Source organism: Dermacentor andersoni, chromosome 2 (assembly GCF_023375885.2).
Source record: "Dermacentor andersoni chromosome 2, qqDerAnde1_hic_scaffold, whole genome shotgun sequence".
Classification (NCBI taxonomy): Eukaryota; Metazoa; Arthropoda; class Arachnida; order Ixodida; family Ixodidae; genus Dermacentor; species Dermacentor andersoni.
In genome coordinates this window covers 225675091-225696683 of record NC_092815.1, presented here as the reverse complement: position 1 = coordinate 225696683, position 21593 = coordinate 225675091, and the positions used below count along the sequence as shown (strand labels likewise).

The 21593-nt window shown below is 48.6% G+C and overlaps 1 protein-coding gene across 1 annotated transcript in view; it reads right to left on the bottom strand.

Moving 5' to 3' along the window:
- The window catches only part of Duox (dual oxidase), a 248511-nt gene that overhangs the window by 24080 nt on the left and 202838 nt on the right, over positions 1–21593 (bottom strand). The window contains exons 26-27 of the mRNA XM_050186612.2: positions 19817–20046; positions 16225–16389 (exon numbers count right to left, since the gene is read on the bottom strand). Of these exons, the coding sequence (XP_050042569.2) occupies positions 16225–16389; positions 19817–20046 (395 nt within the window). The remainder of the gene's footprint in view (positions 1–16224; positions 16390–19816; positions 20047–21593) is intronic.

Genomic DNA, 21593 nt, shown 5'->3' with positions numbered 1-21593 from the left:
GGAGAGTAAGCTGACCGGTCTATAATTTTTCAAGTCCTTGCAAAATTCCGGTTCACTCGAGGTCATGAGGCATTGCGTATACAGGGTGGCCAGTTTTTCTACAAAAATCTGCCCACCATCCTTCAGCAAATCTGGTGCTGCCTGATCCTCCCCAGCTGCCTTCCCCCTTTGCCTAGCCCCCAAGGCTTTCTTATTAGCCCTATTATATCCCATTTATTGCCCGCTAATTCCTCCAATAGCGCTTCTAGACTCACCTCTCTAGATAACGTTCTGGCGTTAAAGGTTGCCAGGTTCAGATTTGAATGGCGGCCTGTCCGGACCCAGATAGTCTTAGCACCCTCTTCTGCGGCGCAGGCCAGACCGCCAGCGTGGTCAGTTGCTTCACAACTTAGCAGCTGCTGGGGACTGAGGGCCGGGGTTTGATTGTTGCATTCATATACACTCTTAAAATTTGCACGCCCTTATGGGTGTAATGCAGGTGTATTTATCTTTCCACTTTTGTAAACACCCTTGGAACACCCTTTTTTAACGAAAAAGGGTGTTCAATAAGAAAAACACCCTTGGAACACGCCAGTTTTTATAGTTTACGCCCTAACTTTACGGGAGTAAGTGAAAAACCTTACAGCATATGATAGCTGAACATTAGCCGTTTATGATTTGATATTGCTTAGATGAAACGCGCGCTACCTGCGCTTGCATCAGGTAGATGGATTGATTAGATCGGGGCATCTAGGCAGCAGCGCACTGACTCCGAACAGCAGTGAAAAATGAAGTTTGGCACGAATGTTGATTTCGAACGGATGACAGTAACTCGCCGACTTTGCATAGCCAATCTGCAAAAGGCTGGGCATGATCAATGGCAAAGTATTTGCAATTCTATCACTGAATACTTAGTGCGAGTGCACTGAATACGAGTGCAAGCAGTTAGACTGGGAATGGTTATATGAGTGAGGGTTAACGGTAATAATAATATTTGGGGTTTTACGTGCCAAAACCACTTTCTGATTATGAGGCACGCCGTAGTGGAGGATTCCGGAAATTTTGACCACCTGGGGTTCTTTAACGTGCACCTAAATCTAAGCACACGGGTGTTTTCGCATTTCGCCCCCATCGAAATGCGGCCGCCGTGGCCGGGATTCGATCCCGCGACCTCGTGCTCAGCAGCCCAACACCATAGCCACTGAGCAACCACGGCGGGTTGAGGGTTAACGGTAAATAGCTCACGAACTTACGTTTTGTAGATTATGTCGGCATACTCAGCAAGGCTGCTGACTATATGCAACAAACGTTTGAGGACCTTAGCGAAGAAAATGCAAGAGTCTGATTGAAGGTTCGTATGCAGAAGAGAAAAGTAATTTTCCGCAGCCTGGCGAGAGAACGAAATGTCACGATCGGCGCTCTGTCTCCAGAACCTGCGCAGAAATACCTTTATTGAGGTTAATTACTCGCAGGGGCTTTTGATCAAGGAAATTAACAAAAATGAAAAAAAAAATGTTGGACAGCTTACGACAGGCATTACTAAATCATGACCATGGAGCTTACTGCTAATCATTGCTTTCGACTGTTACTAAGATATGGGGCCGAAACTTGGAGGTTACCAAAGAAGCTTGGTAAGACGTCAAGGACCGCGCAGCGAGCGATCAATGAAAAATGTTAGGCGCGACCATAATATACGGCAAGGCAGCGATGTGGATTAGAGAGCGAAAGGGGATAGCTGATATTGTGGTTGACATTAAGAGGAAGAAATCGTGCTGGCCAGACCATGCAATGCGTTTGGGAGAGAACCGCTGGTCTACTGGAGTTGCAGAATGGGTGCTAAGGAAAGGGAAGCAAAGTCGAGGACGACAGAGAATAAGGTAGGTGTGATGGAATTAGAATATTGGAAGACACGTGGAACAAGTTAGCACAAGACAGGGGTATTGGAAGTCACTGGAGACGCTTTTGTCGTGCGATAGACATCAAAATAGGCTGATGATGACGATGATGTCATGACATCCATGCCTGCTTCGTGGCATGTCAGTCATGCTATGTCATGCATGCGTGTCATGCGCGTTGTGATAGCTCGATTTGCGTCGACTGCGGGTGGGGGGGGGGAGTAGCGGCGTAGCCAAGGGGGGCACGTCGGGCACTTGTAACGCCTACTAACAGCAACATTTTTGCTAATATGGCACTGGCCCAGCTCCTTCGCCCTCCACGCTCAGTTGGGACCCCCCTACCCCTCACGCAAAAAATCTGGCTACGCGACTGTGGGGAGGGGGGTGTAAGGTTGCGCTAGACCCCTTCCCCTAATTGTTAACGGAAGCGGGGGAGGCGAGGGGAGCTGCAGCCGTGCCGCAAACCTTGGGCAGCCCAATTACCGGCTGCATGTCCTTTTAAAAAGGACGTGAATACTGCTCTAATGTCACTACACAGTAGGATTCATGGTGGTTCTAGGGCATGCCACAATAAAAGAAAAAAACTACGTAAACACATCAGCAAGTCTTAGCTTGAGCAGTTCTTCGGGAGCTGGGCAAGAATCTCATAAAAAGGAAAGCTTCGCACCCCTTTTACATGCTTTGTCAGCTATGGATCACCACCGACTGCACCTAGTACCCCAAAAAGAAGCCATGATGGCCAGCGTTGTCGACCACAACCTACAAGAGGTGGTCTCAATGACAGTCCGCACTGCCAGCGCCCTCGTAGCGGAGGAGACAGCCATTGCCTTGGCCATCACCTCTAGTCCGACCAACGATTACGTCACGATTATTACCGACTCCCAGGCAGCTTGCCGTAGCTACGCGAGAGGCGAATACCTTCAATAGCCCACAGACTCCTCAAACAAGCCTTCCAATTTCCGGACGTTGAAATAGTGTGGACTCCAGGACACGAGTCCCTCCGTAAAAATCAGCGTGTGCACGCTGCAGCCCGAGCTCATGCCTCCCGGGCGCCACAAGAAAGGGATACGGCCGCATCTATGGAACCCGTACCTTTACAGTACAACGCCATACTACAACACCACAGATTGAACAGACGACAATACCCACCTCCACACAAGACTCCCTCACGAGAAGACGCCGTAAAATGACGACGATTACAAGCCAATACATACCCCCATTTAAGCAGACTACATGCAATACACCCTACACTATACTCATACAAATGTCCCCTATGTAATGACTACGCCTCCCTATATCACACCACATGGGCATGCCCCAACGTCAAGGCAGCCCCGCAAATACCCAACCCCACACCCGAGCAGTGGAAGGCCGTGGTGACTAGTTCGGAGCCTCGTAACCAGCAGCAACTGGTGCGGTGGGCCCGGGAGACAGCGAGAGCCGCAGGAGCCCTGGACTAAGGGCGCCTCCCGCACAAGCAGGCAGTTGTCGTTTCCTTTTTTTTTTTTAATAAATGTTCTTCCTCCTCATCCTTCCCGAAAAAAAAAAACACAGAGACTCCTCTGGGAGTTTTCTAAGTATGCGCAAGCATTGTGACACTTGCTCATCTACATGCAGTCTAATGTCGTTATCAATGTTATGAGAGTTGATCCGACGAGTATAAGCGAGAGCGCTGCGGCGACACGAGCTGCTGTGGTCGGCGGCGAAAAGTGAATGACGCATGCAAAGTAGTGCAGGTGGCGAGACCAGGTGCGCTGATGACGTTCCATTCATTCTGAGCCGTTATCGCTCTTTAGCGCTTCACTCATCCGCGACGAACCATTATGAACCCTTCTCCGGCGGCGTCTGCTTGTCGCACAGCCGCGCGAACCGTATCTTGAAAGCGAACTGCAATGCGGACAGTGTGTGCCCACTGCTGAAAACTTCACGCGCTGTGTTCTCGCCGCTTACTTCGCTTTGAAAACAGACGCGCGTACACCTATCTTGAAAGTGATCTGCAAAAAGTGCATTGTGCGCCATTTGCTGAGAGCTCCTGAGCGCTCTGTTGTCGCCGCTTCGGTCGCATTGAAGCCAGAGCTAGCACGAAGGTGAATTCATTCACTACTGCGGGTTCTATATTGAAAGATATCGTACGGTACGTACTGACGGACGGATGGTTTTTTTGTTGGGTAAGTATAGAACTCATTACGTTATAAAAAAATCGCAGGGCCCACGAATTTGTTGATAACAACCAACACCAACCTACTCCTCCGCCACCCGCTGAGCGATGACGTTTTGGTCATCCCCTTCCCACCCACGGGAAAAGGGACACTACGCGTCTATCTCAGTTGAAGAAACGATGATGAAACGCTAACAGTGACAAGAAAGGCGTTTCCTAACGCGTTGTCCCATGGCCTCCGAGATTTGCATGTGAAGCTGGCGCGCGTGAATCTGGGAGGCGATCGTTTATGGTATAATCGCAAAAGAAGACAGAAAAATAATGCCAAGCGACACAGTAAAAAAATGTAAACAAACAACTGACCTTTACCATACTGTGGGGGGGGAAAATAAAAAAATATACAGCCGCAACACACGCCCCTAAAGCCACCACCGCTGGCATAACGTCGGAAAGAACAGTTGGCAACATTCATTCGCACTTTTCCACTTCACCGCTGCTTCGTCTCCGCAAAGAGAGCCGCCATCTTTTCGCGTCTATCGTTTTGTTTTTCTGCAAGTCCGCGCATGCAGCTCATCGGTGGATAGATGCACGGCTGCACGGACTCGCATTGCGGCCTGCGTCATTTTCTCGTGTTCGCACAATCGGTGTGAGACATGTCGCATGCGAAATCTTTGATAGAAGTGCCTCACGTCCAAATCAAGCGGCCGTACTGGTGCTGTGGCGGTGTGCCCCGTTCTCGGAAGCGTCGTCGGGTTTTCGGCATGCAGATTTCAGGTACGCTCAAAATGCGTTTCGCTCTCCTATTGAGCTCCGGAGCAAAGCGTGCTATATTTCATGTGAAAGATGCAGTGCCTGTCATCAAGGTGTGAATTTCGAGCAGCAACCGAGAACTGCGGCACTTAGCGCACACTGCGGCTGCTAAGTCAGCGTCGAAATTGTTTTACATTGCCGTAATATATTGTTGCCAGTCTAACCTGCGGCTTGTGGACAGCTAACCCATTGACTTTTCCTTGTGGTAACGATAGGTAGGTTTCATGCCTTGGACTATCACACTGAGAAAAAAACGACACAGGACTGGAAGACACACCCCGACAAATGCCAGCCCAACCAGCCATCGCGACCCCCGCATTGGAGCAGAGCACAGAAGGAACCGCGCCTGACAAGCCGTGGGGAGCGTTGGTATGGGGGCACTACAGGTCGATGTCAGAGAGGCCTAGCCCAGCTCATCGAGGAGGCCTTCGAGAATGTGCTGGCCAAAAAATGGCCCACTCTGTGAAAAACGTCCAGTGCCAACAGAGGTGTGCGACTCAGCACACATCATCCAAATGTCCAAAGGCGGAGGCACAAAACTCGACACCAGAAACCAGGCACAGTATCGGTCACCTTCCTTAACCTATATGGTGGCCGACGCTTAGCAGAATGGAAAGAGCTCTACAGAGGGATAGAGGAAGAGGGCATCACGTTTTATGGAGTGGCGGAGACACATCAAACGAACCTGGAGAGACCACCAGTCAATCCACTTTGAAACTAAGATGGCTGTAACCGAGAAAGTACATCCCGGAAGGGAGGAGGCGTGGGGTTTCTCTGGCGAGAAGGCAGCACCTGGGCACCGCTCGAGGACTCCTGTGTGGAACACACCTTGCCGTCCGGCTACATACACGCAACGCCAGTCTTAGCTTGTGTAGTTTACCTCAGTGTTTCTACGAATCAACAATCTGAGAACTCCAACGTGGTACCGTGCATCAAGCACGAAATCGAACGCTGGGGCCACAGACGGGAACTGCTGATCTTAGGTGACTGTAATGGCCACATTCAGGAGCTCGATGGTTACTCCGACCACAATGGGCGGCTCATGCTCAAGCTGGCCCAGGAGCTTTCCCGTGAAGTTGCAAACCTTCGGGCTGACTGCGAAGGCACGTTTACTTGGTGTGCGCGGGGCCAGAACTCGTGCATCGATTATGCCCATGTGTTGCTGAACTACGGCAAAACCCTCCAGGATGTCCACATTGATGAGGGAGGCCGGTACAGTTTGGGAAGCGACCGAAACCGCCTCAGGCTGCGGTTTAAGGCATCCCCTTGGCGCCGACAGTCGAAGAAACGCGAACCCGCAGTGCGGTTTCTCCCCGAAGCGGCATATGAAGAAGTGGTCAATGAATTTGAGCTAAGTTCCAGCCGCGAAGAAACGGAGACCTACGAGCAGTACATTGACCAACTCCGCCGGATCATGCGGAAACATTGTCAACGCACATCAAGGGGCTAGAAGGAAGAGCTGGTGGGACATGGAGGCCTAGGCAGCACTGAAGGCTCGCCGAGCTGCAAACCGGAACCATCGCCACGCGGTTAAGGGTCCTCACAGCGAGGATGTCCAGGGGACATGGCAGGAATATCTGCACCGAAAACGGGAGATGCAGGCTTGATGCAGGCGGAAGATAGCAGAGGCCAACCACAAGACGCTCCATAGAATCAAATCTGCAGGCACAGTAGCAGCAGTCAAATTCTGGACGTATGTGTCCCGCCTTAATGGCAAAGCTGCAGAGCCTGAAGTTCGCACTGAGTCAACGGGGGCCAATGAGAATGACCTCCACCGAGCTTTAACTGGCCATATCCGCCAACTGTAGGCGCCGCCACCACAGGGTTCACCCGCTGATCCCTCCATGCCCCAGAGCGCTCAGGCTTGGCGGGTACCGACCATCAGACGTGGACAGTGTCTCGGAGTGCCGGTAATAGGGCAATCGTGAGAATATGTGTGCGCACTGCTCGAGGCCTTGACAGTATCCCGGCGGGACTTGTGAAATGTCTCGGTAGTGAATCACGGTCATAGCTGGCTGATTGCTTCAGCAAAATTTCGGACGGTGGGCCAATACGTATAGACTAGCTACGCGGCAAGGTGATCCTGCTCCCCAAAAGGGGTGGTGACTCCGGCCTTCTACGTGACTACCAGCCACGTACAATCACTAGCGCACTAGCGTAGTGTATCGTGTGTTCGGCCAAGTGATAAAGACTTGGATGACTGCGTGGGCCGAAGAGGGCGGGCACCTCACTTAATTGCAGAATGGTTTTTGGCGCGACCGACGGCTCGATGACAACTTGTTTGCCCTGAGCCAATGTATAGAGGTCGCACGAAAGGAGGAACGTGGGCTGATTAGCTGCTTTCTTGATGTGACGAACGCCTACGACAGTGTCCCACACGAGCCATTGCTACGGTCTCTTGAGGCGATGGGGATGACGCCAACATGGGCTGGGCTTACCAGGCGCCTTTATGCAGACAGCATGGTTGTAGCTACCTTAAACGGCGCCTACTCGAGCGAGGTAGTGGTGGGCAAAGGTTTAAAACAGGGTTGCCCACTCTCGTCCTTACTCTATATGTTGTATACCGCATGTGTAGAGCGCACGCTATTGGCCTCCAGGGTAGGCTTTGTGGTGGGAGAACAAGTGATGGGCTCAGGGAGCAGCAAGTATTGCCGGCGCTGGTATTTGCAGATGACATAGTCCTGCTGGGGGGGAACACTGGCGATCTGCAGACCCTCATCACCAGCTGTGCCGAAGCCTTGGCGCCACTGGGACTGCAGTTTAACACAAAGAAATCGGCAGTGATTGCCTTCTCTGACCCTGAGGCGTCCGGCTCGCTGACACTATCATGCGGAGGACAACTGCCAAGGCAACTGAGTACCGATACCTTGGCGTGAGCTTCAGCGCGCAACAAGATTATACGGCAAACCATGAAAAGCGCCTAAAGGAACATCCTAGCGAGCCAGCCAAATACTCCACAGGAAGTGCCTGTGGGGATTCAATCGCTTCATTATGATGCGAGAGCTGTGGAAAACCGTGCACGTGCCTGCATTGACGTTTGCCAAAGCAGTCGTATGCCCCACAGCGCAGACCCGAGAATGGCTGGAACGCAGCCAGCGCGCTGTAGGGAGACTGGCTACGAGCTGCCATGGCAACGTGGCAAACGAGGCAATCCAGGGTGACTTCGGTTGGTCCCGAATAGAAGCGCGCGAGGCACGCAGCAAGCTGACGTACGAGGGCAGGTTGCGCCTGATGCAGCCACATCGCTGGGCACAGCGTATGTTTCATTACATGCACCGCAGTGGCATCCGCACCATGTGGACGAAAAGGCTGCAGCAGCTGTCCAAGAAATACGGCTTCTTCTCGAGCCCTATACAGGAGGAGACCGAGAGAAAGTGGACCAAAGCAGTCGAGACCCTGGTGCGACAGACGGAGGCGAACACTTGGCGGCGAGAAATGGAGGGCAAGTCCACGCTGAAACTCTATAGGGAATACAAACAAGAGATCCGTGTGGTACCCCTCTACGACAACAGTGTAGCCAGCAGCCTCTTCTTCGAGGCATGAGCCGGCGCTCTCAGATCTCTGGTTTACCGCCGGCGCTTTGACGACAACGTGGGAAGCGCTATGTGCAGAGTGTGGGCAGCGGACGAAGAGACAATTGAACATTTGGTTCTGCACTGCGCGAGCCTCACACCAGCTCCTATAGATGGCAACACACTACCGCTAGTGATTGGCTTCTCCGTCAGCGTTCCATCTAGCGGTGGTGACCAAGTGGCCACAACCAAGAGTCGACTCAATGAGTGGTAGGTCACAGTGCGCGCACATTAACCGCCAAACATTGATATTGATTGACATTGATAGTATGTGTGAATGCATGTGTGACTGTGCTCATGTGTGCATGTACCTGATTGTTACCTACGAAGGCCAGGGCATCGCTACTTTTTCAGGGCAATGCCCACGCGTTACAAAGGGCGAGGCCGCTGAATCCAATCCAATTCAATTTCAAACTACCTGCGGTGACGTAGTGATGACGTCTACAAAACAAAAATAAAATAATGAAAAGCCATCCCCGCGCAGTGAACTTCGCCACAATGCTTGTCCCGCCGGCGTTATCTGTGTTCTTCATAAAGCGCAGCCGCTCGTCGGCTGGAAGGGCGTTTTTGATACGCTTCCTTTTTTCCTCTATTTCTTCTTTATTTTTGATGCTGCCACGTAAACAACGTAGGGTAATAAGCACTGCGTGGGAGCCTTTCTTCAGATGGACGACATTCTTAACGTCCGAATATCACACAGCGTCTACGAGAAAAGCCGTCGTGCACGGCTTTTGAATTTGACCTATCGATTTCGTTAAGCCGCCCGAAGTATTTCCCTAGCGACTTTGCTATCCACACTGAAAGGCTACCGCAGCAGCTGCAAATCGATATGTGCGTAAGTATTAAGACGGAAACATGGATGAGTTGTTCTTGCACCTTGAATCAAAAGGCCCGACACAAAAATTGAGCCAACTGTCTCTGCGTCACCGTCCGTTAGCATGCTATGGCCGAAGCTGTTCGCAATATCACGTCACATTTACTGGCCACCGGCCCAGGTAAACCTTTGGGTATGACAGATATAATACTTGCAGTTATTTTGCGAAGTAGTCTCCTGTCACGGTTATCCATGCGCGTGAAGGAGGACTGCTACTTAAAGTTATTGCGCAGTAATATATACGGCATTTGTATGTTCTCCATACTGTCTACCATTCTGCCGTTTCGCCTCTATAGTATGCCCACAATGTAGACAAGCAGATATCGAACCTCATAAAAGCTGCTCACATACTCAAAGACCGGACGCACAACTCTAACACTTGTATTCAAGAGTTTTGCGACTGCCAAGGATATCCTTAAAGAATAGTAAATAATATATTATGAGGTTTACACGCCAAAACCTTCATATGATTATGCGGCATGACATAGTGGGGTTTTCGGAACAATTTGAACCACCTGGGGTTCACAAACGTGCGCATAAACCTTATTACACGGGTTTTTCCGCATTTTGCCCCCGTCGAAATACGGACGCCGTGGCTGGGATTGGATCCTGCAACATTGTGATTAGCAGCCCAACACCATAGCCATTAAGCAACTACGGCAGGACGGCGGGTAAGGAATGTTGGCAGCTGGAGGATGGTGACAGCCGGCACGTGTGACAATTTGTTCGCATCCTCATTTCACGAGAATCGGTACGAGTGGTTGAAGAATGACACCATAGAGTGCATTGTATTTAATGTAATGGAGTTTGCGTCCGAAAGTTCAGGCCCGAATCACCGTGTAACGACTGACGACCAGGCATGTCGCATATATGTGCCGCCGCCTGACAGTTGCCGGGCGTTGGCGTCAGCCACAGGTCCTACTTGACCTCTCTTCAACACTTGCCGACATTTGCGCCTTCTTTACCACCATCGGGTTTCACCTGAACTGCCAATTTATTTGTCCCGAAATTTGGCCATGTCGTAAATGTTATGGTTTTTTGTCTTTAAGTCATCTTTTATATTTAACTTAGTGGTGCCCTGAGATTTTTAGCTGTTTCGCCTTTCCCGAAATGCCTGCATTTTTGTTCCATCTGTTTGGGGGATTTTTAATACCCGGCGAAACCATAGCACGGCCCTCTGATCATGCTGCTCAAAAAGTCATTTTATTTTCCTGAGGTCTTGTGCAAGCTTCTGCTGCCTTGCCGATCATCAACCTCCCGGTGACTTGTATCCGATTTTGACGACTTCGATCTCAAGGAAGTCGGCAACGATGTAATGGCCACGGGATTAAAGCCGTTTGAACCAATTCTACCACGGACATGAAAGGTGCTTTTGCTCACTGCGAATGAAAATATTGCATTAATCAGCACCATTCTTAAGCATATAAATTCACAATCTCAAAAATTGTGCGCATCCCACGCACTGGGAGAATCAATGTAAGCGTAGCTTTCTGCAGTGTTTGCTTTGATTGACAATCATTAGCCGTAATGTTGAGTGCGATTGTATAATTTCTTTAGCGTTTAATACAATACGAGAGCAATGAGTTCATGGCAAATGTAACCTTGCGTGTACTATCGCTGTTCCTGTGCTTACTACACAGCATACCGCGAGACCTGTTTGCTTGAGGCGTTGTGCGCCAATGTTTATAACATTTGAAAGGGTTGAGTATGCCACTGCTTCACATGACACATTGAATCGCGGCAGAAGCGTAGGCAGTACTATTGGGCTCTACGTGCCAAAACCACGATCGGATTATGAGACACGCCGTAGTGGCGTGCTCCACCTTAACTTTGATACCCTGGTGTTCTTTAACGTGCCCCAAAATCAAAGTGGACGACCGTTTTTTTTTTTTGTTTCACTCCCGTCGAAATTCGGCTCCCGTGACGGGGATTGAACCGGCGACGTCGACCAATGCTGTAGTCGCACATCTACAGTGGCGGGCACAGAAGCGTTGACTCCACGTGCGACCGCTACCGTAGTGTTGCATAGGCCTTACGGTGATTTAATGTGGCTTTGGATCGTCACGCCCTGTGTCAGTTGTCCGCTTGACGAATTAGCATGGTGTTTACCTTTTAGAAAAAGCGTAAACGTACAGTCGAGTACCTTCAGTTTCCCGCAACTGTTGTCATGACTTTAGTAGTAGTGTTTCCTTATCTTCGTTTCCTTAACGTAACATTTTCCCTTTCCCGGCGTTCCCAATTATATGGGAATTGCGAGCGAAGGGTCGCAAGGCCTGTTATTCACTCGTTTCGTGATTGGGCCGGTTCTACCCATTTTCTGCCTCATCCCCTTGCCCCCCCTCCACCCTTCTATTTACTTCTACTCAGGAATTGCACGTTAGTAGAACAGTGAGCGCTGCAGTTTCTCCAATGCTTTTGCGGGGGGTCACAGATAATTACAGTTGCCAACAGGCTAATGTAACGATGCCCAAATGCTTCATAGAGCATTATGCGACATGATGTGATGGAAAGCTCCAAACAAGTTTTCGCGTCGCCTTCCATCTCTGCCCCGTTCCTTCCATGTATGTGTACCCCTTCTCCTCCCTTCCGCCGACGCGGCATGCAAGACAACAGCAGCAGTGGAAAAGGCGAATCAAGAGACAAACAAAGCTTCACTTAAAAAAAAATGTCTTGATTTGTTGGCGTAAAGTCACGTGTCGACGCGGCGTCATCACGTTCTTTGCGGAATTTCATCACTGCGAGAACCAGACTTGCCCACTAGACTCTCTACCTTCAGGAGTAACCTTCTATTGCCATAACGCGAATGGTCTATTAAATTCACTACATACCTACAAGACTGGGTTTCTTTTAAGCCTGTTCATCATTTGCGCCCCCCACAGCTATACGGCGGAGGAACTTCCTTTTTGCTACACTGTACTAATAGGTGATAATATTGCTGTATTCTTGATACCATTCTCGTACGTAATCTACGTAGAGCACTCAGGTGTACTCAAATGAAGTGCTTTCACCTTTCGCCTGATTACATCCGTCATTGTGATGCAAATAAACATAACTCGAACTTATTTTCTCAGAAATAAACTCTGATTAAAACGCTTACGTCATCTTCAACAAGATCAACACGTGCCGTAGTACTCGATCTTCAGATGCCCTTATTCGCAAGCTTATTTTTTTTTCAAGATGTGATCTTGTGCGGTGGTAACGTCCCTCGAACGTGTCTGATGTGCTCGTTTTTATTCTCAAGCACCCAATGTAAACTGTCATCGCCGCAACTCTATGATGTCCTGGTGGCAAGCCACCATGGCGTGTAGCGCAAGTATGACCATGCTGATTCAATTGGGTTGGCATATACTATCTTCTGCGTCTTACATCGTCACATTCATTTTTCAAACTATGCCTGAGCTTGAAAAGGCCGTCCATTTAACCTGATTGTCTTCTTCATTCTCTTGATCTACGATACGAGTTCTGTCATGAAGTTATTATTCAACTCGCTCGGTCCTTTTCCTCTGTTTATTTCCGCGAGGTGTGTGAATACGCCCAACGGTATGCCACCACTCAAACCTTTGTGGTGACCTGAGCACCTGAGGTCGCAGGCTTTCTTGAACACGGCGTTGACATTCAGTATGGCTACCCTGAAGTATTTCTCGCGGACTTAGCTCGTTGGTTTCTCCCCAGTGTCATCGCTTACACTACGCGCTCGTGTTAGACACAACACAAACACGCAACGACCTTAATGAAGCATCAATTAAACGCCAGTAAACGTGCTGTCGATGCACATTTCTGCTGATCATCGAGATAGGAACGTGTCCCCCTATTTGGTGACATTATCGGTCTACAACCTCGCTCAACAACACCGCTCCTTCTTCATCACTTTTTTTTTGTCGACAGGAGCACACTGTTATTTCCTCTCAATGTACAGTCGCGGACAGATTAAAATGGACCACGGCGAAGGTGGCGCGAGCGGTTGCGGAGCCGGCGCTGCTATCAAGCTTCGCGCGCTCACGACGACAGTACTCTGAGTGACGTCAAACTTTTGTTTATCAAGTGTCCTTTTGTGTTTTGCTCTCCTGTTATGTTTGTAGCATCGGGACTACGCTTTTTGAGAGGGGGGAATGGGCGCGTGAACTTTTTTATCTTTTTGGGGTGAGCGCTTCTCACCGTCAACCAAATGTAGCGCTCAGCGCGGGACGTGCCCGCATGAATCGGAAGTTTCTCGAATGTTATCGATGGTTCTGTTGTCCCCAAAGCTTGAGTAATCTGATTGCATATGCGACGTGAATTGTGTAGAACTTTCTGGAAGACACGCGGGCACCACCGATTACTCTGGAGCCTTCGATGACTCGCGTCTGAAAGTTGACGGGCTTGAGCGCCAGATGAGATTGACGACGATCGCCGACTATGTTCGCTACTGTCGCTGTTCTTTGGGTCTAGCCTATTTCTGAGGGCATCTTTCGCCAAATAAAACGCCACTTTCGTCACTCACTGTTTTGCGACTTTCTTCACCGTCACTGCCACGTGACAATGCTTTAATGAGGGGATACAAAGAATGAGTATCAGAATATTTCTCACTTGTGCTTCTTAAGATTTCTAGAATAGTCTGACGTGCCGAAGCACCTAAAATAGCGAAAATTGTCTTGATTCTCAAATCAGGTGATCCATAAAATTATCTCTCAATTTCACTAACTTGCACGAGTTTCTAAATTCTCCAACGTGTCATACTTAACACTTCGTAACCTTTGCTGATGGTAAGTTGCATAACAGCCGGCCACGGCGGCCGCATTTCGATGGGGGCGAAATTTGAAAACGCCCGTGTACTTAGATTTAGGTGCACGTTAAAGAACCCCAGGTGGTCGAAATTTCCGGAGTCCCCCACTACGGCGTGCGTCATAATCAGAAAATGGTTTTTGGCGCGTAGAACTCGATAATTTAAGTTGCATAACAGCAACCAAGACGGTTTCAGAAAATATCTGTCGGCGGTTACGCAGTTGATACAGACAGCACATATTGTCGCTCTAACGATTTTAACCACGGGCAGAGTGACAGAATATCTTTGGATCTATCAAAGTCCTTCGACTGGGCATCCCCCTCTAAACTACTGCACAAATTACAACGTATACTTGGATCTTGCAGTTTAATAAACTGGATAAAAGCGTATCTTTCATGTTCAAAGCAATTCGTTGAAATCGAAGGTCAGCTGTGGGACTGGGTATAACTGTCACCCGAAGTACCTCAAGGGACAGCCTTAGCGCCAATTTGTTCTTTATTATACACTAGTTACATGAGAGATAACAGGAAATCAACGATGCGCATGTTTTCAGAGGGGTTAATTATATAGAGAAAGATTACAACATATATTTATCAAGTAACGACAAATTAGGAACTTCCGCAAATAGCAAATTGGTCTCACGGCATGGCAAATGAATAATAATTTACAAGAGATTGTTTGTATGAGATAGGCAGAAAACAAGACCCACTAGAATTCACCGACGCAATCGATCTGCAAAAATCAAAACTGCTGATGTTTACAGATACTTGGGCGTTGTTCTATCATATGAATTGGAATGGGACAAACGTGTGTACTACATGTGTAGTACTTTTGAGGAGTTTTCAGCACTTCGTTCGCCTTAACACACTATAATATCTGCCTCACCTATAACTAAGATGCCAGCCTACACCTCATTCGTTCGTCCTGTAACTAGAAAATGGCGTCGCCTGTGGGTCTCGCTATACCAAACACTGCTTAAAAGGCCTGGAGGCAATACAAAGAAAGCCATCAGGTTGAGATATAAAAAGTACAACCCCGATGATTCACCGACAGAACTCCTCAACAAAGCTTGCATCCCAAGAATAAGCAAGCGTGCTCAATTTTTATGCCTGAAGTTTTTATTTCACATCAGTAATGGGGTCTACAAATCAAACAGCCGTACATTTTCGCCTTTCTCTAAGCGGCGAAACCCTATAACTGAACATTGTAAATATTAATTTCAATATAGGTTCCACAATGACTCATTTAGGTATTCATTCTTTCCTCAGGAAATCAGAGATTAGAATTTATTGTCCAATGATATAGTAGTTTGTTAACCGGACAAATTTCTTCCTAAGCTTGAAAAATATGCCTATCAGCATGTATCGTGATATTAAACACCACCTACAGACACCGCATTTTATTTTTTATCTATTTCCATGTACAGTTGTGCGGTTTTTCATCTGCTGCTGTATTGTTTTTATTGCTCTTCTTCGTCAAGGGCTGGCCCAAGAAAACCACACCCTCTTACTGTACTGCTTAATTACGCTCTGTTGTTAGCTGCAGTATAAACAAATGTATAATAGTTTGTCAATTATATTTTAATGCACTGTATTTTTCCATGTCCTGCAATAGCTTCCATATGAAGAATAAGCAATTGTACGAAATAAATAATTAAATAAATCTAAACAGCCACGTCACTAGGTCATAGGCAGTTGTGTGACCTTCTCACCCCAGAAAGCAAATTGGCTTTCCTGCAGTGATTTGCACGGCTCGCTAACACATTCTGAGCCCTATTTTCTCTTAAATTAAGCCTCCATTCAACCACGAGACACCTTGGTATGGGTGTTTAAACAGAGCACTGTAGTGTTATGAAAGTCCGGATGACACGCGCAGTCGCAATATACACAAAGGTGCCAATGGGCAAAGGACTTGAGTAAACTGTGATGAACTATAGTGAACAGAGTTACGCTGACGAATGGTATTCCTGCAGAACAGCAAAGACGTTCCGCATATGGTCATCGCCTCTTTTCTGCATTGTAAATATATGGTTGTTTTTTTTATATTACTTTGCGGTGAGCATTAGTGAAGAGTCTTATAGTGCGTTCTTTTGTTTTATTTTACTATACTTAAGAGTCTGCCGAGACCGCATTGGTCCAGCAGACGGTGTGCAAACAGCACTCGCGAGCACGCACCTTCTTGCAGGCGACTCCCGAGTAGCGGTTGGTGGAAGTGCCGAAGACCAGGTCATTGAGTATCGAGGCGTACGGCGTGACGCCAATGCCCCCGCCAACCATGACGGCGATCTCAAACTTGTACCAGTCCTGGTTGCCGCCGCCAAACGGCCCCTCCAGCCGCACCTGCATCGCGTGCGAGCCAGTGAAATGCCAGGGTTGCCGCGTATTTTGTTCTCGGCTATTGATCACACTTTTGCCAAGCGTATTTGCTTGCTTCATGTCAATGAACCTCTCTAGGGCTGTGGGCACGTAAACGACAAACGCACGCACGCGAGGCATGTGAATGCGCCCTATATAGTCTAGCGCTCGAAATACTTGACGCAATACTTGTCATCAATACTAAGTTGGCTGCTAAGTGTCATGCAGCCACTATTGATTTCGCTCGAGCCCGACAGAGATCGAAGATTCGCATAGGCTCCTCTGCACAAGCTCGCGTAAAGGAGGCAATCAATTATCAAAGGAGTATCTGGCTCGATCACTATCAAAGGTGCCGATGTGACACCGCTTGTGTGGTCGTGCTCTTTAAAGGAAAAATTATTCGAAATTATCTTCCGTGGTGAAGTGGCCATGTATATTATTGGTAAACAGGATATAAACTCTCGCTGAATATCTAGAAATTTCTTTCTTTCCCATTGTGTTCGGGCTAGATGAAGCTTTTCATGTGCATCATCACAACGCAGTGTGAGGTTAATTGAGCAGCAATAAGCAATAGCAGCAGCTGCTGCTATTGCTTATTGAGAAACGCTGGCAAGTTATTTATTGTTATACGTTGTATCATATGGAGATCAACTCGATCTCCATATGTTTCAATTTCTGCATCCTAGCCAGTGAAAAGACATGATATGTTCACTTAGCAGGAGTGCTGAGAATATAGCACCAAATCCAAACCGTGTGGGTTCAGAAATTGTTCCTTGAACGAATGTTCATTGTGCCAGTCATTCACAAAGCCTTATTCAATGCAGCACACTACTACGTGCCAGATTAGTGTACTTGATGGAACGTTTCTAAAATATGAAGTTTCTTTGTTCTGCCTGTTTACAGGAACAGGAGTAGAGGCTGAAGGCTACACAGCCTGACAAAGGCTTCTTAGACATGAACTATAATGCGTAAGAGTCGGTTGACTACGGCTAATACGTATCAAGTACTCAACATCTCCAATTCTGTAAATAAACTTCTTGAGCCACTGCACGTGCAGAGGTAACAGTAAACATTCAATGCAACGGGGAACTTCAGGCATGCTGTAAACATATATTCAAGGTAAATTTGCCTGAAATGAAATGTTACGTGAAAATTGCTAGCAATAATTTCCGAGACGTGTATATTTTAATATCACGGCACATGCCTTAGAATGTTCTTCTATTCGTAAGCACACAAAGTGTCGAAATGCCCACTTCTTTGATGAATTACCTTGCACTTAAAAGATACCCAGGGCAAATTATACTTGCCCGTTTTGTAAAATACATTTTCTAACAGGTCTAGGAGCCAATCACCATTCTTTTAATTCATTAGTTTCATTCATTCATGGACAAAGGGTAGGGTCACTTTGTTGGATTAAGCGTTCTTCGCCGTTCTAACACTCAGTGCCTAAAGGCGAAGAAGAGCAGGTAGCTACCTAAAGTACAGAAGCAAAAGTAGAGAACAAACTACCTGGCAAGACTTCTTAGACGTCTCCACTTCTTAGACGTGCTCCGACGTCACTGTGTTATCAGAGAAGGGTTGGCTTTACACCTGACAAGCGTTTGGAAGACCAGGGCATTCTCAGCGCTACGCCAACCAGATGCAATGTATGGTCACTTCCTGAGGCGTCGTTTACTTCGTTGTGCCCTTGAAGAAATCATAATTTTGCCTTTCTTCTAACAGCGGAGCTGTTTATACGTCTAGTTCCGCCGTGGAGCGTTACCAGAACACTCAGCCCAGCTGTGCACCACCTCGCGTTGCCTAGCAAGCACCTGTGAGAGCAACAAGCCGCCTATACTCCTCGCCCCCCCCTTCCCCCCCACGTGCGTAGTCCGGAGTCGTGGCATCACAGGCCTCGGAACAGCCGGCGCGGCGACACACCTCACGCTTTCTCTACTCCGTGCGTACGTGCTGCTGCCAACGGAAGACCGAAGAAAGCTAGAAATGCCGGAGAAGAAGCGGCTTACCATGAAGTGCGCCGTACTGCCAAACAAGAAGCGATGCGTCGCCGCCTGAGCTGATTCGGAACATCGCGCCGAAGCTACGCCTGAGAAGAAGCGACGCCTAGTTGAGGATCCCGAGTTTCAGTCAAGGGACCGCGAGAGTCGGCGCCTGAACGCTCGACGTCGCCGCGAAAGTGACCCCGGCCTGCGACTGCTCGAAACCTTCCAGCGTCAAGCTCGCTGAGACACGGGGGGTGCGAATGGCCGATTCCGGCGCGAATTGCTGGGCATAAAGTTTGGGTACAGCTTTCGCGTCTGTGACCTACAAGGAAGCTTCGCACATGGCTCAGCGGCATTATGAACGACGAAGGAGAGCCGATCCTGCCCATCGCGCCGAAGCCGCCGCCGAGAAACGCCGTCGCCGAGCCGAGGATTCCGAGTTTCGGGCCATAGACAACGAACACTACCGACCGAAGGCTCGGCGCCGCCGCGAATCGGTACCGGGCTTGGGCGTCACGGAGAGCTTCCAACGGCAAGACCGCAAATCTATGGGAATTGCGAACGGCCGGTTCCAGCGCGAATTCCTCGGCATAGAGCTCGGGCACAGCTGCTGCCTCTGTGACCGGCTCTGATTCGACGTGAATCTCTACACTGTGAGCTCAGTGCGGAACTTTGAACAGAAGACCTCTGCCTTGCAAGTGCTTCGCGAAGCCTTCCCCGGCGCCAGCGACCACGACGACAACCAGGACGACAGTCGGACGTCGAGGACGAGGACCGTATCGACGATGACGACGACTGGTACTGAAGCACTGTACATAATAAATTGTGATGCACGTACTGCGGCTTGTATACGTGTGACTTGCTGGCGCTTGTGTAGCTTACCCGTCTGGCCGTATATGACGTCGCAAATTCTTGGCGAAACTTAGCAAATGTTGAGGACACTTAGTATGAGCATAGTTAATTGATGCATGACCTCGTAAGACTTAGGAAAGCCTAGCAACGTTGTGTATGAGCCTAGCCAAGCCATGCATAACGTCGCAAAACTGAGCAAAAACTTTGCAACACTTAGTGTGAACCTAACCAAGCGCTCCACAACCTTGCAAAATTTAGCAAAACGTAGCAACACCTAGTATGAACCTACCCGAGCTATGCATAACATCGCAAAACTTAGGAAAACTTAGCAATACTTAGCAAAATCGGGAAGTAGCTCCGCTGTGACCCAGCCTTGCACCACTAGTGCAAGCTGCCCAATTTTTTTTAAATTTCCTGTTATATAAAATAAGCATTTCAATCTAAATTTAGCAAAGCCTAATTGTTTCCCGGAGGCCCTTGCGTTCTAAAATACAGGAGCGCGTTGTGCCATCTACGGTAAACCACAAACTGTATTTGAACCGATGCATCAAGAGTGATAGGCAGGCGGGCACACGAACCTTGGGCAACATGCTCTCGTGAAGATTGCTGGGGTCAAAGTAGTTGCGCAGCTTCCACGTCCAAGGTCCCTGCGCTTTCACGTGCACGGACAGGTAGTTCTCGTGCGGGGCCGACGTGAGCGTCAGAGAGTGGTACTCGTTGGCCCTGAAGCCCGTGCAGCTGAGCCGCACCCACTGACCCGACAGGTACTTGAAGTTGGGCGGCCGCGTGAACTTCACGCGGGTAACGTCTGCGGAAAAGAGAAGGACTAATGCTGTCGTATTAACGGAAGACGAAGCAAACGGCCCTCGACACGCAGTCCACTTTCAGTGCGGCTTTCTATAGAACCTTGCTTTACCTCTTCCTTCGACTTTCCCTCTGCTGCTACTGCTGCTGCTGCCTGGCACGCCAAGTCGTGAGGTGGTTCACAGCGTGTGTATACATGACAGGTGCGCGGCAGAGAGGAAAGGCGACGCGAGAAACTCGTTTCGATCTTTGCACTGTGTCGAATGTGCACAATGCCCTCTGCAGCTGCCTGGGTATCGCCACATCAGCCTCTTGGCAGCTGTAATTATCCGTGATTAGCAGCAAAAGCATTGTAGAAACTGCTGTACTCACGTTTCTACTAACGTGCAAGTCCAGATGGAAGCTATATAGAATAGAAGAGAGGGGGAGAGGAGGCAGAGAGTGAGTGGAACGAGCGCTATAACGAAACGAGCCTTGTCACTCTTTGCTAGCAGTTCCCATAAAAGGGGGCGTCGACGATTGAGAAAAGGTGATGTGGAAAGGCAAGGAAATGCTGCTACTATAGACAAGACAGTGGTTACGGGCAAACGATATAATTAGGTTCAAGATACGCCAAGATACGTTTCTGCTATTTCTGAAAAACAAACCCCATGTACATTTTTCTCAAGCGGACAACTTACTCAAAGCGTGCTGAAGGAGAGCCGCATAGGCGACACAGCGGAAGCGGTCACAAGTTAAATCAACACTCCTGTGGCCGCCGCGGTAGCTTTGCGGCTATGGCATTGCTTGAGGTCCTGGGTTTGATCCCTACCGCGACAGCCAAATTTTGACGAGGACGAAATGCAAAGCGCTATCGCATTTTAGTTTAGAGACACGTTTCAGAACGCCACGATGTCAAAATTAATCTGGAGTCCGCCTCTACGGCGTACCTATCTGACTGTAGTTTTCGGACGTACATGGCCATAATTAAAATAAACATTAATACTTCTGCCAAGATGTGGTATCCATGTGAGGCGATGAATATGCTTAGTGTTCTCAGATGTTACGAAGCATGGCGCAGAACAACGCCTCAAGCAAACACCTCTCCCTGTCTGTTCTGTATACTACCCAGACGAACAGTAGTGGAGCACGCAAGATAACCTTCAACACCAACTCACCACTTTCGTGTTGGACTAAAGGTTGAAAAAATTAAACATTCACCACCAGCATCACCGCTAATTATCGTCAATCAAAGCAAACAACACAGTAAGCTTCGCATACATAGATTCCTATAATGCGTGGGATCCGCGTATTTCTTTTCTTTTTACGGCATGCATACATTGCAGTGAACGGAAATGTTTGACCGCTTTTCAGTGGTTGGAAGACGATTTGCCTCATCAGAAGGTTCCTCGACATCACTGTAAGTAAACTTGGCGGCAGCATCAATCTCCCCAGCCTGCTTTCCTTCCACACTGGAAGCTTCAAAGCAAATACAGCTTAGACGCTATGAAAACAATCGTTCATGACTGAAATCGCTGCCCTTTCCAAAAACGTAAAACTTTTTTATTCCTA